This window comes from Somniosus microcephalus, chromosome 19 (genome assembly GCF_052327205.1).
Source record: "Somniosus microcephalus isolate GS21.2 chromosome 19, FLI_Smic_1.0, whole genome shotgun sequence".
NCBI classification, from domain to species: Eukaryota; Metazoa; Chordata; class Chondrichthyes; order Squaliformes; family Somniosidae; genus Somniosus; species Somniosus microcephalus.
This window is the reverse complement of record NC_141005.1, coordinates 18,829,814-18,849,194: the sequence shown is the minus strand read 5'-3', so window position 1 is coordinate 18,849,194 and position 19,381 is coordinate 18,829,814. Positions and strand designations below refer to the sequence as shown.

General features: G+C 44.4%; 1 protein-coding gene across 1 annotated transcript in view; it reads left to right on the top strand.

The window, feature by feature from the left end:
* The window catches only part of LOC147103587 (unconventional myosin-XVIIIb-like), a 409,691-nt gene that overhangs the window by 333,053 nt on the left and 57,257 nt on the right, over positions 1 to 19,381 (top strand). The window contains exon 40 of the mRNA XM_085962172.1: positions 1,825 to 1,962. Within this exon, the coding sequence (XP_085818298.1) occupies positions 1,825 to 1,962 (138 nt within the window). The remainder of the gene's footprint in view (positions 1 to 1,824; positions 1,963 to 19,381) is intronic.

Genomic DNA, 19,381 nt, shown 5'->3' with positions numbered 1-19,381 from the left:
GTTACGGGGTGATCTGATTGAAGTTTTCAAGATATTAAGGGGAACAGATATGGGGAGATAGAGAGAAACTATTTCCGCTGGTTGGGGATTCTAGGACTAGGGGGCATAGTCTAAAAATTAGAGCCAGACCTTTCAGGAGTGAAATTAGGAAACACTTCTACAGAAGTTTGGAACTCTCTTCCACAAATGGCAATTGATGCTAGATCAATTGTTAATTTTAAACCTGAGATTAATAGCTTTTTGTTAGCCAAAGGTATGAAGGGATATGGGCCAAAGGCGGGTATATGGAGTTAGGTTGCAGATCAGCCCTGATCTCATTGAATGGCGGAACAGGCTCGAGGGGCTGAATGGCCTCCTCCTGTTCCTATAAAGGTTAATGCATTATTAAGAGTGAAACCAGTGACTCTATTCATGATGGCCTTAGTGTTTAGATGAGTTTTCTACCTGTAAAATTGTGACACATCTGCAACCTTTTTAATGAGCTGTGTAAAGACACTTGTAAGGAGCCTGAAAGGGTAAAGGGATTACTTAGAGCAGGCCAAGTCAACAAATAAACTGCTTTATTTAAATAGAACTGAATCTCAAATAAATACCCTTACACAAGTTCACGTTCTCATTGTAAAAGCTGGGATATGTGTTACTGAAACTTTTGATCCATTTGAAAAAGACAAAAGTAATTATTGTTGAATGTTTGTTAAAAACAAGCCACAACCTTGTTCATCTATTGATGGTCTTTCAAGTCCCCATTCCTGAAAGTACCCAGCTCCCATTTCTTCAGTAATGGGGGATCAAAAATTGTAATCAACATCTTGATCATCCACTTCTGACTGAATAATGCTACAGCTGTCATCTAGTTTCATCTCTGATAATTGAGCCAAACCCTTCAATGGGAACACTGCATCTGCCTGAGGCCTGGGTAGATTCAACCTATTGCCAATTAGTACCTCACTGGTACCCATAACAATGTCTACCTCCCCCTCAACCGTGGGTCTTGAGAAACGTGTTCCTCTATTGTTTCGGGGCTTCAGTTTGTGGTCCTTGATGCTGAGAAAGGTTGTTGGAACTGGAATTTAGTCATGTTATTTTTTTCTTTCCGTTGCATTTCCAATGCTATTGAGAATAGGCTAACCCCCCGCATCCAAAACGCAAATGAAAAGACCACTTGCCAATTCCTCACTGCAGAGGACAGAAATAAAGACTTGTCCCATCACTCTGTATTGCAGCTTATTGGTGTATTTGAAAGTGGTCATCAAGCAATTCACTGCTCAAGACTGTGGCCCTCAATAAAGAGTTCATGAGTAACACCAGAATAACCTAAATGATCCATTCTACCTGACTCAGCACCAAAATATATATGAAACTGCCACATAGAACTGCCGTTTGTGATTGTGAGCCTATTTATATGGCTGCAGCCAATTGGGTTTGAATTGTATTTGTGGTTTTTTTGCACCTTCTAAATGTCCAACTCAATTTAATGGTGAATATGCTGACAGTTAGATTTCCCTATTGGACTTGCCAAAAAAACAAACAATACTGGATAACAATATACAAAGCGATTTTATCAAATTGCCCATTTGAAGCATGCATTGGCATGGTAATGATGTCACCCTTCCTCCCTCAGCAATAGAATTAACTGACCTAATTAGGGAAAAAAGTATATCTGTACCTCTGGTGGAAGTTGACAATTCTAGATGTATGCTACATTTCATTTCCTTTTGTTACAAAGTTATAAGGAGTGGTATGATCCTCTCTTCCATTACCTGTGCAGTAGTTCAGTGCTAAAGTCAATCCCTCTGTGTGTAATTAATCTTTACAAATATACAGTTGCAGGTGGCTCAGAGTAGGATTGATTATATGGAACATTCGATGGTGGAACGTGGGATTGTAAGCCGACAGGAAGCTATCATCTGTGATCTTGAGAACAAGCTCGAGTTCCAGAGGGCACAACTAAAGAGATTTGAGGTAGCCTTTTTTTTTAATGTGTGTAACCATTCTTTTTTATTGAATCCCCTTCTTATCCTTCCTGGCGTCATTTGGATCACTAAATCTACCAAGGTATCTTTTGCAAATCCATACTGTTTGACTTAAGCTCCTCTAGTTGTTAGTAGTACTCTAAGGAATTAGAAATCCCAGCGGTGGGACAAGATTGAGAAGATTATGAACAGACTGGACTTAAGTTATGACCATAGTTCTGGAACATTTATTAGAGGATTTCTTCGAAAGGGGAATGTAGCGTTATCTAGTTGTGATATAAAGCTGCAATTCAGTAATGTGTAACGTAAGAAAATGGCCAGGAAAATGAGGGCTGAATGAGTGTAAACATCCGCTCCATATCGACCTTAAAGTCATTGGGGACTCCCCCAGGGGACAGTTATGTTGACTGTAGGTTTTCTGCCTTTTCTATCATGCCTGCTAAGGCACATTCACATTTCTCCTGGTTTCCTACTGACATACGACCTGGTAGTGTGCCTATTGCTGACAATTTTGTGTCTTAAAAAAAGACTTGCATTTATATAGCGCCGTTCATGACCACCGGACGTCCCAATGTGTTTTACAGCCAATGAAGTACTTTTTGAAGTGTAGTCACTGTTGTAATGTAGGAAATGCGGCAGCCAATTCACGCACAGCAAGCTCCCACAAACAGCAATGTGATAATGACCAGATGTTGATTGAGTGATAAATATTGGCCAGGGCACCAGGGAGAACTCCCCTGCTCTTCTTCGAAATAGTGCCGTGGGATCTTTTACGTCCACCTGAGAGAGCAGACAGGGCCTCGTTGTAACGTCTCATCCAAAAGACGGCACCTCCGACAGTGCAGCGCTCCCTCAGCACTGCACTGGGAGTGTCAGCCTAGATTTTTTTGCTCAAGTCTCTGGAGTGGGACCTGAACCCCCAACCTTCTGACTCAGAGGTGAGAGTGCTACCCACTGAGCCACGGCTGACACTATTAGGCTATAAGTGTCACTATCACTGGTTCTGTGGTGCACTCTACTTGAGGTTCTGCCTGTGAGTATACTTTTGGCTGGACTATTTTCCCAGTCTGCTGTGATCTCCCCAATATTTTCAGCTGGTTGGTGTTTTCGCCTGCTGCTGGCTATTGCCTAATCACGACCTCTCATTTCTTAATGGCTTCTGCCTTGCTTGAGTTATTGGCTTATCAAGATTTAATTCATGTTCTAATTATAATCTCTCAGTCTCTTGCCTTGTTGCCCCACTACAACATGACAATGAATTCCTTTGCCAAGCAAAGTCGCACAGGCACTGTGCTCTTTCAGACAATTTAGAGCTGTAACAAAACTGTCCCCTTTCATAGAATCACAGATCATAGAATGACACAGCATAGAAAGAGGCCATTCGGCCCATCATGCCTGTGCCGGCTCTTTGGTTAGACTATTCAATTAATCCCACTCCCCTGCTCTTTTTCCCCATGGCCCTTGCGAATGTTTTCCCTTCAAGTATTTATCCAGCGATTCTTCCTGTTTCCTTGGGTGGAATTTAACTCTTTCAAAAACTGGGTTTCCATGCATCCCATAATGCTTTTCCAATTTATCCAGTACTTTTTCTGTAATTTCCCCAGCTGTTCTTGAACAGCTGAAAAGAGCATAAAATATCCGCTTCCTCGCTGATCAAACATGTCCATGTGTTAATCTGATTCCGCTCATATTTATTATCTGAGCCCGAAGCGATTCTAAATCTTTTAATTCCTCTTATCTATCTCAGCCATTCATCTGAAATGGAGTTTACCTGGTGGGCTAATGCGGTAAGAAGCTATTTATCTACACCATAAAACTGCATTGCTAAATCTTACCAATTTGCAAGTATTTTTTCCCCCCTGCTGTCTGGTCCCCAACAAATGGTCTTCTGTAGTTTCCCCACAATCTTCGGATAATTGTTTTTTTTAAATCAAAAACGGTTTGGCTCTCTGCCACAATGTTGTTTTTAGCAGAGATTAATACATGGAATACTAATGACAGTGATTTATTCTAAGATCCTTCTCTTGCAGTTTAACTGTAGTGTGGCTGCAATCCCCCAACAGCCTGTTTTGGCTCCCCCCTCCTTTACCTTTCTTACATTATGATGGCTTGCAACTACATCATACTTGGATAGTCTCTCAGTTCTTGCCAATTATGTACTTGTGTCTCTTATTTCAACCATCGCAGTTGAAACTTGCTATCCATGCCGTTTTAAAACTTTCAGCACCCAGATAGATTTTTGGATATTAAGGGAATCAAGGGGTATGGGGATAGTGCGGGAAAGTGGAGATGAGGTAGAAGATCAGCCATGATCTTATAGAATGGCGGAGCAGGCTCGAGGGGCCAAATGGCTGAGTCCTGCTCCTATTTCTTATGTTCTTATCATGTCCCCTCTCAGTTTTCTTCACTCAGAACAGATCCAGCTCTGGTACAAAAGCAAAATACTGTGGATGCTGGAAATCTGAAATAAAGACCAAAAATGCTGGAAATACTCAGCAGGTCAGGCAGCATCTGTGGAGAGAGAAACAGAGTTCCAGTTCTGGCAATCTGGTTTTAAGGCCATTTCTGACTTTTTTTTTCAGGAAAAGAGTTGATCCATTTTTTTAATGTATAATTTATCAAATGTGGAGTGTGCGCAATTTTCCTGTGAACGATTTCATGAAATCTGATATCCGTTAGCAAGGAACAATAGTAACTGAATAATAAAGGCTATTTATCTTAATAACACATATAGCACCTCCCAAACCTGCGACCTTTACCACCTAGCAGGTGAATGGGAACACCACCACCTCCAAGTTCCCCTCCAAGTCACACACCATCCTGACTTAGAAGTATATCGCCGTTCCTTCATCGTCGCTGGGTCAAAATCCTGGAACTCCCTCCCTAACAGCACGGTGGGAGTACCTTCATCACACGGACTGCAGCGGTTCAAGAAGGTGGCTCACCACCACCTTCTCAAGGGGCAATTAGAGTTGGCCAATAAATGCTGGCCTTGCCAGCGATGCCCACAATCCTTGAACAAATATTTTTTTTAAGTAGTATTTTTCTTTCCTTTCAAAATTTCTCAGTCAGCTGAACATTATGTTTCTTGGGGGAGTGGGGTCAGTCCTGGGAATGTGAGACTCCTGTGCTCTTCACAACAAGTGTCAGTACTGAGCACTCCCAGGTTAGTTACAGTTTGGGTAAGAAGCAAAATAAAAACCCTCCCAACACTGTCCCAGTAAAGTGCACTAACCTCCCACCGTCACCCCCCTTGCTGTGACAGTGCAGTCTTTCACACCAGCCTTCCTTTGAGTGAATCTGCCATTTTATTTCCGGTTAGTGCTAAATTCTGAGCAGCCTTGTGCTGCAGAAGTGTGAGCAGAGTTGAGACTGCCTCAGTTTCTGTTAATGTGCTGTCAAACATTGAAATTTTTATTTTCAACACTTTGGGCTGGATTTTGCTACGGGGGCGGGTTGGAGGTGGGAAACCCACATTCGGGCTTGTTGTCCCGCCTCCATGGAGATGTGGCCAACCCACTGGATTTTCCTCTGATTGACCTTGTTGAGCCCGCCCTGTGGGCTCAGCAGGCCAATTAAGGGCCACCCGGCAACAGGTGACGTCAGAGATTGACATTTCATCTGTCAAAAGCTTTTGGCAGATGAAATATCAGTGTTTAACAGCTGTTTGAAGCTGTCAAGCACTGAAAAACTGCTAATTCAGCCTCAGTCCTTTCTCAGGATAACTTTAAAATCATTTTGCTGCAGAAACCAAGAAGCTGATTTTTTTTTTTAAATCGGAGCTTCTGTGGTTCTTGCAGCCGACTCCCGACACCGGAATGCAGGACTCCTGTAAAGGTAAGTTAAACTTATTTAAACACTTTAAACACTTGCAAAAGACTTACCTTTGCACTCCTGCACCCCTCACTCACCTGAACACTGGGCATCTCGACCCCTCCAAGACATCAGACCCACGTCCCGCCTCGAAAACTTTTCGTGGTTTGGAGCTGTCGGGAAGCCCACAAACCAGCAATAAAAATCGCGAATAGGCAAAAAACTACCTGTTAATAGGCAGTTTAATTGCCTTTAATCCCTTCCCGCCTCTGGGAGTCGGGTTCCAGCACTTGTCGGCAACCCGACTCCTATGAAATTGACATGGAGGCGGGTTGGAGGCGGGATGGGGTCGGGACCCCCGGATCTCCGATTTTTATCGCCCGCACGCCTCCAACCCGACTCCAGGGGCTTAGGAAAATCCAGCCCTTTGTGTTCTTGGACAGATTTGTGTGCACTTTTGGAAGTGGCTTAGTGAGTTGCAGTGAATGGTGAGACATAACAAGCAACCAGCAGATAACCTAGTCTCTGATCCCATCAGTGCCAGCTTGATCAAACCACGGGGCTCCGAGACAGCAAGATCATTTTCTAACCCCTCTGTACTGTTCAGCTCCCAATAACCTACTTCATGCTGATTTTCACAGTATCTTACTGTTTAAAAGCGCATTTTGGTTGTTTATCCGGAACGGTTGGTTGGTATAGTGTCACGTAACATGCTTTGTCAGGTTGAATATAAAACCAGGTGCAGTGATGTCAGCAAAGATGTTGGGGGGGATTTTTTGGGGGGGCCAGCGGGCACGTTTGGTGGCGGGTCAGGTGGGAACACTTTTGACCGGGTAGGGAACCCGCTGTCAACCCGCCGCCACGCTAGTTTCCCAGATGGCGGGTCTGTCAGCGCTGAACAGATCCAACACCAAGCGGCGGGGGAGGCAATTAATGTGATTAAGACCTTGTTAACAGCCTGTTAAAGAGTATTTTGAGCTGACCGTACCATTTTACGAGGTCACCCACGGGTTTCACGCTGCTCGGGGTTCACGTCAGGTAAGCAGGTCGGGAGTTGATTCAGCATGGAATTAACTGATTACTTGACAGCTGCAAATGTGGTATAAAAGCTCCCATCTCACAGCTGTTCACTTTCCAAGCTCAGAAGCTGTTGCTTACTGCATTTGGAAGACAGATTGAGCTTTATGCAGTTTACAAGTGTTTGGAGTAAACTCTGTATCCAGTGTCGCCTCATTGGAACAACCTCTTTCACCATTGACAGATAGCTTCTGTCATCTCAAGTTCACCTGCCATCTATTACATCAGCATCAGTGACCTTGAAACTATCTCACCTTGGTCCTCAGAATCCCACCACGATCAGCCCCAACACCAGCAGCACTAGGCACACCAGCAGCACCAACAACAACACCAACCTTCTCTGCAATCAACTGATGCTGCACAGGACAGAGGGCATCAGCATTGCTGCCCAGGAGGCCAGGGATGGCCTCACCTTGGCCAGATTTACTTCATTTGACGCTGCACACCCTGGCTGCCACATGATGCGCCAGATTGGCACCACCCTACACCAACACCATAAAGCATCCCTACAATGCCCAAGCCATTCCTTTTACACTCATCACCATTGCGGGGGGTACTGTTATGTCTCACCATTCACTGCAACTCACGAAGCCACTTCCAAAGGTGCACACAAATCTGTCCAAGAACACACAATGTTGAAAATAAAAATTTCGATGTTTGGCAGCACGTTAACAGAAGCTTCACATGAACATTAGCTAAAACACACAAGGGCCTACCCTTGTGTGTAGTTAGTTGGTATGATTGGACAAGGATGAGGGTGAGTGTGAGGGGTGGCTAGTGAGATGGGGATGTAATAATGTAGATAGAGAGGAATGGGTGGAGATGCAAGGTAAATTGGTGTGAGTAAGGATGTGCAGGAGTAGGGTAGGGAAGGCAGAGTGATGGGGATGTAATGAGTGGCACAGCAGGATGAGGTTGAGTGTGGCTTTGCAGTAACGTTTCATGATCTACTGAGATCATTGTAAGGTTTGCGCCACTGCAGCCTGGTTTTCCTGATGACATCCCTGCTTGTGCCCTCCTGTGCAATGTGCAACCAGGCTGCGTTGATCTCCTGGGGAGATCTCTTCTGCCCATTGGAAGGGAAGAGAACCTCCCTGTGTGCTCCTTTCATAATATGGAGGGAGTCATGGGAGAGCCTGGGTGCAGCCATGCACCTCTGTGCAGTGCTTGTCAGTGTTTGCAGCACCTCAATGCTGTAGAACACTGACAGCACAACTGTCAAAATCAATTTGCGCATGGTCCCTGTTGTGTCTCCTTGTGTTCTTATACTATAAATAATACAGACACTTTTAGCTCATTTTAGTTACTGCTTTTTCTTAGCTGTATTCTTGCTTTGTTTCTGTGCTGCCGCATGGTGCGGAGTGATACAAGATGTCCGACGCTGCACTGTGCACTGCCCGTGCACAGTGTGCCACATAGCAATATAACTACACCATACCAAAGTAGTTCCATACCAAAGTAGTTCCATTTAACGATGTGATACTATAACAATGTAACATCCCTCTTTCTCAAAAAACTAAAACATGAAATTTAACAATTTAAATTAACAAATATTATCTCTAAACTATTATTATCAACTACAAAGAATCGTGAGTTTTTTTTTATTCGCGATATCGCTCAGGTGGTTGGATGTTGTCCCTCCATCTTGTGGATTTGGTGGTGACCATTCCTCTCTGCGGTGTTTTGGTGTGTTCCACTCTCGTTGTTGTTGTTGCTGTCGCTTTTGGAGTTGGAGTGTGCATGCTCGTGGTTGTTTGATTTGTAGCGCTTGTTTCTGGTGTTGTACTGCTTGTGGTAGCTGGTGTTGTCAATGTTGCTGATGTTGTCTGCTGCTTATCCAGTTCAGGTGAAGGCCTGATGTGGAGTCTGTTCCGTCTGTATTGGTTACCAGGTTCAGTCTCTACGAAGTAGGATCTTGGAGTATCAGCTTTTCCAATTACCTTGGCTGGATTCCAGGTTTTCAACACCGGGTCTTGCACATGCACTGATTGTCCATTCAGCAATTCTGGTAGCGTCTTTGCATGTTTATCGTAATGCTTGCTTCCTACGATTTGTGCTTCTGCCAGCTTTTGTCTGAAGTCCTCCTGGTCCTGGGGAGGATGTATTTTTGCTGGTAGTGTAGTCTTAAACTTCCTCCCATTCAGCAATTCCACAGGTGATTTCATGTCTGTTTTCAGTGGTATTGATCTGAGTGATAGGAGGGCAAGGTCTTGGTCTTCCCCCATCTCACTACTTTTGATGAGAGTTCTCTTGACAGTCTGTATCTGTCTTTTGATGAACCCGTGTCCCCTTGGGAAATGTGGGGATGAGGTTACTATTTTGAACCCATACTTTTCTGCCAGAGCTCTGAATTCACTCGATGTGAACTGGGTTCCATTGTCACTGATTACCTTTTCCGGGATTCCTTGTTCAGCAAACAAGCTCTTTGCAATCCTGGTGGTAGTTGTGGCTCTCAAGTCTTTCATCCTTCTCACAAAAGGAAACTTGGAATAGTAATCTGCCACTATGAGATACCATTCTTGACTGCACATGAAGAGATCTGCCCCAACAGTGTGCCATGGTCTTGACGTTATTTCCCTAGGTATCATCTCCTCTTTCTGTTGTGCATTTCTGTACTTCTGGCATATACCACATGCAGAGACCATCTGTTCGATATTTTTGTACATGCCTATCCAGTATACAGCTGATCTGGCTCTCAGCTTGCATTTCTCCATTCCCATGTGGCCTTCATGTATGAGATGGAGAAGTTGTGTCTGCATCGTTTGGATACTGTTGAGGGGGATGACTCACCAGGGGAAGGCAGCAGCAGCCAACTTCCTGGCACCAGGGGTGCTTCTGCTGCTCAGGAAGGGAGGAAAAAAAGTGGGAGAGCAATAGTGGTAGGGGATTCTATCGTAAGGGGAACAGATAGGCGTTTCTGTGGCCGTAGACGTGACTCCAGGATGGTGTGTTGCCTCCCTGGTGCCAGGGTCAAGGATGTCACTGAACGGCTGCAGGGCATCCTGAAGGGGGAGGGTGAACAGGCAGAGGTCGTGGTTCACATTGGGACCAACAACATAGGTAGGAAGAGGGATGAGGTCCTGCAGCAAGAATTTAGGGAGCTAGGTAGCAGATTAAAGAGTAGGACCTCAAAGGTTGTAATCTCTGGATTACTCCCGGTGCCACGTGCTAGTCAGTATAGGAATAGGAAGATAGAGCAGATGAATGCGTGGCTAAAGAGTTGGTGCAGGAGGGAGGGCTTTAGTTTCCTGGATCACTGGGCCTGCTTCTGGGGAAGGCGGGACTTGTACAAGTCGGATGGGTTGCACCTGGACCAGAGCGGGACAAATATCCTTGTGGGGAGGTTTGCTAGCACTGTTCGGGGGGGTTTAAACTAAAATGGCAGGGGGTTGGGAACCTGAGCAGGGAGACAGAGGAAAGGAAAACAGGGATAAAAGCAAAAGATAGGAAGGAGAAAAACAAAAGTGGCAGTCAGAGAAATCAACGGTTTAAATCAAACTTGGCCACAGTAAATAATAATTCTAATAGGTCTAAGAGCATTAAAAAAACAAGCCTGAAGGCTGTGTCTTAATGCGAGGAGCATTTGTAATAAGGTGGATGAATTGGCTGCGCAAATAGAGGTAAACGAATATGATTTGGTTGGGATTACGGAAACGTGGCTCAAGGATGGCCAAGACTGGGGACTCAACATCCAGGGGTATTTGATATTCAGGAAAGATAGGCAAAAAGGAAAGGGAGGTGGAGTAGCATTACTGGTTAAAGAAGGGATTAATACAATTGTAATGAAGGATATTAGCTCTGATGATGTGGAATCTGTATGGGTAGAATTGAGAAATACTAAGGGGAAAAAAACATTAGTGGGAGTGGTATATAGACCTCCAAACAGTAAGGCGGAGGTTGGGGATGGCATTAAAAGGGAAATTAAAGAAGCGTGCAATAAGGGCACAGCAGGCATCATGGGTGACTTTAATCTACATATAGATTGGGCCAACCAAATTAGTAACAATACTGTGGAGGAGGAAATCCTGGAGTGTTTACGGGATGGTTTCCTGGACCAATATGTCGAGGAACCAACCAGAGATCAGGCCATCTTAGACTGGGTATTATGTAACGAGAAAGGATTAATTAGCAATCTTGCTGTACGAGGCCCCTTGGGTCGGAGCGATCATAATATGATCGAATTCTTCATTAAGATGGAGAATGAAGTAGTTGACTCAGAGACAAGGGTCCTCAATTTAAATAAAGGAAACTACGATGGTCTGAGGAGCGAGTTGGGTAGAATTGATTGGGGAATGGCACTCAAAGGGTTGACGGTGGATAGGCAATGGCAAACATTCAAAGACCGAATGGATGAGCTACAGAATTTGTTCATCCCAGTTTGGCATAAAAATAAAACAAAAAAGGTGACTCAACCGTGGCTAACAAGGGAAATTAGGAATAGCATAAGATCCAAGGAGAGGACATATAAATTGGCTAGAAAAAGCAATAATCCTGAGGATTGGGAGCAGTTTAGCAGTCAACAAAGGAGGACAAAGGGATTAATTAAGAAAGGGAAAATATATGAGAGTAAGCTTGCAGGGAACATAAAAACTGACTGTAAAAGCTTTTATAGATATGTGAAGAGAAAAAGATTGGTGAAGTCAAGCGTAGGTCCCTTACAGTCAGAATCAGGGGAATTTATAATGGGAAACAAGGAAATGGCTGACGAACTAAATACATACTTTGGTTCTGTCTTCACAAAGGAGGACACAAATAACCTCCCAGAGATGCCGGGGAACATAGGGTCTAATGAGAGGGAGGAACTGAAAGAAATCAGTATCTGTAGGGAAATGGTGTTAGGAAAATTGATGGGACTGAAGGCCGATAAATCCCCAGGGCCTGATGGTCTACATCCCAGGGTACTTAAGGAAGTGGCCCTAGAGATAGTAGATGCATTGCTGGTCATCTTCCAGAACTCAATAGACTCTGGAACAGTACCCATGGATTGGAGGGTAGCTAATGTTACCCCACTATTCAAAAAAGGTGGTAGAGAAAAAGCGGGGAATTATAGACCGGTAAGCCTGACATCGGTAGTGGGGAAAATGCTAGAGTCTATTATAAAAGATGTAATAGCAGAGCACTTGGAAAGCAGTGACAGGATCGGACAAAGTCAACATGGATTTACAAAAGGTAAATCATGCTTGACTAATCTACTGGAATTTTTTGAGGATGTAACTGGTAAAATAGATAAGGGAGAACCAGTGGATGTGGTGTATTTGGACTTTCAGAAGGCTTTCGATAAGGTCCCACATAAGAGATTAGCCTGCAAAATTAAGGCACATGGAATTGGGGGCAAGGTATTGACTTGGATAGAGAACTGGTTGGCGGACAGAAAGCAAAGTGTTGGAATAAACGGGTCGTTTTCCGAGTGGCAGGCAGTGACTAGTGGGGTACCGCAGGGATCGGTCCTAGGACCCCAGCTGTTCGCAATATATATTAATGATCTGGACGAGGGAATTGGATGTAATATCTCCAAATTTGCAGACGACACAAAGCTGGGTGGGAGGGTAAGCTGTGAGGAGGATGTCGTGAAACTCCAGTACGATTTGGACAGGTTGGGTGATTGGGCAGAAACATGGCAAATGCACTATAATGTGGATAAATGTGAGGTTATCCACTTTGGTGGCAAAAACAGGAAGGCAGATTATTATTTGAATGGCAATAGATTGGGAGAAGGGGAAGTGCAAAGAGACCTGGGTGTTATTGTGCACCAGTCGCTGAAGGTAAGCATGCAGGTGCAGCAGACGGTTAAGAAGGCAAATGGTATGCTGGTCTTTGTAGCAAGAGGGTTCGAGTACAAGAACAAGGATGTCTTGCTGCAGTTGTACAGGGCCTTGGTGAGACTGCACCTTGAGTATTGTGTGCAGTTTTGGTCACCTTACCTGAGGAAGGACGTTCTTGCCATGGAGGGAGTGCAGCGAATATTCACCAGGCTGATACCTGGGATGGCAGGAATGACGTACGAGGAGAGATTGTGTCGATTGGGCTTATACTCACTGGAGTTTAGAAGATTGAGAGGGGATCTCATCGAAACCGATAAAATTCTGTCAGGTCTGGACAGACTAGATGCAGAAAGGATGTTTCTGATGGCCGGGGAGTCCAGAACCAGGGGTCATAGTCTAAGGATAAGGGGTAAGCCATTTAGGACTGAAATGAGGAGGAATTTCTTCACCCAGAGAGTGGTGAACCAGTGGAATTCTCTGCCACAGAGGGCGGTGGAGGCCAGTTCATTAAATATATTCAAGAAAGAGTTGGATATATTTCTTGAAGCTAAAGGGATCAAGGGATATGGGAAGAAGGCAGGGACAGGGTACTGAATTTGGATGATCAGCCATGATCTCATTGAATGGTGGAGCAGGCTCGAAGGGCCGAATGGCGTACTCCTGCTCCTATCTTATATGTTTATATGTTTCTATCCTCGATCCAGCAAGGAGAATACCATCTTCTACTGCAATATCATCTTTAATCGTCCAGTATTGACGAAATGTCGCCTGTACCTGCTGGATTCTCTCCGGCACCCCTGTATTACTTGTTGTGTGAGTAGTTGTAATTCCTCATCTTTGCTAGTCTCATCTCTGATTTGACTGAGCTTTGTAGGGGTAACATTCACTAGGTGGTGGATTTTTACTGTTAGGCCCTCCACCTCGTGTTTCTCATATGGTGACATTCGAGACAACGCATCTGCTAGCACCATTTCCTTTCCTGGCTTATATTTAAGCGTGAAGTCATAGCTTTGGAGCCTTAGAAGCAGTCTTTGCCGTCTTGCAGGCGCTTTGCACAGATTCTTCTTATAGATCTGTTCTAGTGGACGATGGTCACTCTCTATTGTAAATCGCCTGCCATACAGGTATGTATGGAATTTCTCGCATCCGTACACTACTGCTAATAGTTCTCTTTCTATGTTGGCGTATCTCGTCTCGGCTGACGTCAAGGCCTTTGATGCGAAAGCTATCGGCTTTCCTTCCTGCACCAGAGCTGCCCCTAGTCCTCTGGTAGAAGCGTCTACTTGCAGAGTGACTGGTTTTCTTCTGTCATAATATGACAGACTTGTTTCTTTGCACAACAGTTCTTTAAGTTGTTTGAAATTCCTTTCATGTGATTCAGACCACTGGTATTCGGCGTCTTCTTTCAATAGCTCTCTGAGATTTGTTGTATGTTCCGACATGTGTGGGATGAAAGAACTCATGTATTGGACCAAGCCAAGGTAACTCCTCAGCTCTTTCTTATCTTTGGGTGGTTTCATTTCAGCAATCGCCGCAATCTTCTCTGGACTTGGCTTGACTCCCTCTGGTGTATAAATCATACCGAAGAATTGGCATTCCTTGACTTTAACTATGCACTTATCTGCATTTAACTTGATGCCAGCCTTCCTGGTACGCTCCATGGCCTCATGTAGGTGCATGTCATGGTCTCTTTCATCTGCTCCATAGATCTGAATATCATCAGCTATTCCTATAGCTCCTTCACAGCCTCTGTATATCTCGTCTACTTTCTGTTGAAAGATATCTTGACTGACCTTTAACCCGAATGGTAGCCTCAGGAATTTGTAACGCCCAAATGGTGTGTTGAATGTTGTCAGTGTTGTTGATTCCTCATCCAACTTCACGTTCCAATATCCATTTCTGGCATCTAGTTTTGAGAAAACTTTGGCCCCTGCCAGTGATGGTGTAATCTCCTCTAGTGTTGGGGTGGGATAGTGGTCCCTCTTTATAGCCTGGTTTAGATCTTTGGGGTCCAATCATATTCTGAGACGCCCGTTTGGCTTTTCTCGTACCACAATTGAGTTTACCCAGTCTGTGGGTTCAGTGACCTTTACGATCACTCCCTTTTCTTCCATCTCCTTTAGCTCTCTTTCAAGCTTTGTCTTCAACTCGATGGGTACTTTTCGTGGAGCATGGATAACGGGCTTTACCTCTGGATCGATGGTGATGTGGTATTGGAAATCTCCGAAACATCCCACTGTATCATCGAAACATTCCGGATACATGTCTATCAAGTCTTTTTTACTCTTGATTTGTGGGCGGTTCTCCAGCGGGGTGTTGCTGTCTATCTTCAGTGATGTTTCCATCAGCTCGTGATGCACTGAGATCAATCTCAACTTCTCGCAGCTGTTTAATCCCAGGATCGCTGGTCCCTCAGTGTCGGTGACATAGAACATGCAGTTGATGTTCTTTCTTTTATGTGTCCCTTTGATAAAGGTTATTCTGAGTTGTTTAATCTCACTCCCCCCGTATGCTGTCAGTGTGACATTACTTGCCTTTAAACAACCATTTTTCGGGTAGCCATCTTCTCTCAGGTTTTCGGGAAAGATCTGCTGGTACAGTCTCAATGGGAGAATGTTGCTCTGAGCCCCTGTGTCCAGCTTCAACTTTAAGTTGATGGTTGTGGGCCAACCTTTGACCTTTTTTTTTGATTTGGATGATGGTGTGCAATTCTCTCCTCGGAGTATTTTCCGCTCTGGACATCTCGTGAAGCTGTATCTTTATGGTTTCGATGTTTAGTGCATTGTCGTGATCATCATCATCATCCTGCTCATCCATGGCATGGATATTGTGTTTCTTTCTCTGGTTCTGCTGTCCGCCTTTGTTTTTGATGTATGTTCCTTCTTTCTTCGTTCTACACCTCTTTTCCCAGTGGTTTAGTTTGCCACATGCATTGCAACTTGTTCCATATGCTGGGCATTTCCTCTTGTCTGTGTAATCGTGCGGTCTTCCACAATTTCTGCACATGTTTCCCCCGTTGTCATGTGCGTGTCTTTGTGTGTTGTACTTTTCTCTCACTGCATCAACTCTGTTGTCCATCTCAGAAGCCGTCCGCATGTCAGCCATTTGGGAAATCAGTGTTTTCATTTGCTGCTTCATGGCTTCATGAGCTCTCGCAGTATCTATGGCCTCTGTTATTCCGAGCTTTTCTTTTCCTATCAGGGCTTTTTGTACCTCTACATGCGCTGACCCCCATATCAGCTGGTCCACAAGCCTTTCCTCCATTTCCTTAAATTTACACTTGCTGGCTTCATTTCTCAGCCTTGTCAGGAAATTGTCAGCTGTTTCACCGGGTTCCTGTCTTAGACTCTGGAATTTGTATCTGTGTATACGGTGATTGGATTTAGGCTCTAGATGGTTGCTGAATTTATCGCAGGGTTTTCCTTTTCCTCTTCAGTCAAGCTCCAGCTATTCTACAAATCTAGGCCTTTTTCTCCTGTCCACAACAGAATGTAACTAACCTTTTCCTCGTTGGTAGTACCCTTCAGGAAGCTTTTGAATGTAAGCTCACATTTCTGTTTGAACTTGCGGAATGCTTCTACTATATCATCAGCTTCCCAGTTCATGAGGGGTTGCATTTGCACAGTCAGTGCAGCAGCAGCCGTCATTTTAGTTTCCCGTACGATTCACTCTCAATCACCGCAGACACCAGCACTCACAATCAGCTCACAAAATCACTTTTCGTCTTATTCGTAGTTCGTATAGCACAATTTGTACTCACTTATACCGCTGCCACCATGTTGTGTCTCCTTGTGTTCTTATACTATAAATAATACAGACACTTTTAGCTCATTTTAGTTACTGCTTTTTCTTAGCTGTATTCTTGCTTTGTTTCTGTGCTGCCGCATGGTGCAGAGTGATACAAGATGTCCGACACTGCCCGTGCACAGTGTGCCACATAGCAATATAACTACACCATACCAAAGTAGTTCCATACCAAAGTAGTTCCATTTAACGATGTGATACTATAACAATGTAACAGTCCCTTTAAGGAAACCAGCTGATGACGCGTTATCAAGTGACGTCACAAGATCCGCTTCCTTCAATTGGCCGGCAAACGCGCTGGGCGGGCTTAACAAGCCCAATCAACGTAAAATCACTTTGGACAGCGGGCTGGAGCCAGGAGCGGGCTTGCAACCTGCCACCGACCCCAGCCGCACCAGACCTGCTGAGGTAGGGGAAATCGCGGCCATTGTGTCAATCATCACAACTGCAGTGCCAAATTTTATAGAATCATAGACTAGCACAGCACAGAAGGAGGCCATTCGGCCCATCGAGACTATGTCGGCTCTTTCGAAGAGCAATCCAGTTAGTCCCACTCTTTCCCCATATCCCTGCAATTTTTTCTCCTTCAAGTATTTATCCAATTCCCTTTTGAAAGCTACTGTTGAGTCTGCCTCCACCACCCTATCAGGCAGCGCATTGCAAATCCCAACCACTCGTTGTGTACATTTTTTTCCTCATGTCGCCTCTGGTTCTTTCGCCAATCACCTTAAATCGGTGTCCTCTGGTTCTCGACCCTTCTGCCAATGGGAACAGTTTCTCTCTATCTACCCTGACCAGACCCCTCATGATTTTGAACACCTCGATCAAATCTCCTCTCAACCTTCTCTGCTCCAAGGAGAACAACACTATTACATTTTTTTTTTAAAGAATTAAGTTCCGCCAAGGCTTAATAGTTAATGGCATGGTCCAGTGTAGCGCTCAGCCATCGAAGCCAGGACTGGCTTGTGCTGAATTAACGGACCTCCATACGAGCAGCTGTTTGGACGTGAGTGCTAACCTCAGTACTCCTGGGCTAAGGAAGGCAAGTTCAGCCAGGATTCCCACGACTGCTCCAGTGACTCGCCCTGGAAAAGGTGTGAGTGGATGTCGAGTAAGGATGTGGCTTAGTTGCGATGGCCTGCTGTACTCGCCGTCTAGGCCCAAACATGAGGATTGGCCGCTTGGGAGAGGAACTGGAGGGTTGCAGATGCTTGTGGAACCATATTCGATCAACAATCGGTGTTTTCTGTCTCGGCATTAGGTTTCATATTCTGAAATGGAGCCTTTTATCTGCCCGAGTACCTGAATTTGGCAGCGGTCCTATTTCAACCTCCAGCATTTAACCTCTTGTGTGCAATAAGTGTTTCCATATACATTGTAGAGCAATACTTCATTTATAGGCATATAGGACAGTTGATGAACTAATGCACCAAAATACACTGTTGCATATCCCAGTGGTCATGAATATTATATACAAAATCTATACAATGAGAACATTTTTTTTTTCACCTGAAAGGAACACTGTTAATTAAATCGAGGGAATGACCCTATTTGATCTTTTGATCAAAAGCCACCGTCTGATATTTAAATAAATGAAACGGACACCTCTAATTCATTACGGGGGGTTTGGACCTTTGTGAACCATGTATCTTTATGCTAACTCAGTTTAGAAACTGTTGTTCTGTGTACTAGGCCCTCTATGGATTTTATGGGAACCATGGAAACAATATTGAAAAATGACTTGATGGCAAAGGGTTTAAATCAAGTCTATATCAGCGTGACATGAGCTGTTTCAAATGTATTCTGCCTGGAGGAGCTGTGCAGCGCGCATCTAATCAAGTTCTCCCAATGAGAGAAATCAGTTGTTGAACGGTCTACAACATTCATAGTGAGCTAATAAATTCAGAGCACCATCAGTGAATCTTAAGTGCAGTCCCAGCACGTCTCGCGCACAAATCCAAAAGCAAAATAGTCTGCCAATTTAAATAGATTTAACGATTTCAAATTTTCTGTCTTTTTTTGATATCCAATATTGGGGAATGGATACGGTGCTGTTCCACTAATACGCTGTGTAGATAAGAACTTATGCTTACCTATGTTCCTATTACCTCATCATTACATTAAATGTGAAGGCAAGTTTATGGGCAGTACTTTGATTATCATATATTACTGTTCCCATAACTTTCTCATGGAGACTGATAATGTGGCCCTGACACAATTTGGGCATTTTGCACATCTGCAGTGCTTTGTGGTGACATTGTAAACGTGAGGTCATCCAAAACTCAGCTGCCCGTGTCGTAACTCGCATCAAGTCCCGTTCACCCATCACCCCTGTGCTCGCTGACCTACATTGGCTCCCGGTTAAGCAACGTCTTCTCATCTTTGTTTTCAACTCCCTCCATGGCCTCACCGCCCCCCCCCCATCTCTGTAATCTCCTCCAGCCCTGCAAACCTCCGAGATATCTGCGCTCCTCTAATTCTGGCCTCTTTAACACCCCCGATTTTAATCGTTCCACCATTGGCGGCCGTGCCTTCAGCTGCCAAGGCCCTAAGCTCTGGAATTCCCTCCCTAAATCTCTCCGCCTCGCTACCTCTCTTTCCTCCTTTAAGATGCTCCTTGATACCTACCTCTTCGACCAAACTTTTGGTCGTTTGCCCTAATATCTTCTTATGTGGCTTGGTGTCAAATTTTGTTTGATAACGCTCCTGTGAAGTGCCTTGGGATATTTTACTATGTTAAAGGCGCTGTATGGATTTATGAAAGGGAAATCCTGTTTAACAAACCTATTGGAGTTCTTTGAGGATGTAACTAGTGGAGTAGACAAAGGGGAACCGGTAGATGTGGTGTATCTGGATTTTCAGAAGACCTTTGATAAGGTCCCACACAAGAGGTTGGTGAACAAAATTAGGGCACATGGAATTGGGGGTAATATACTAGCATGGATTGAGAAT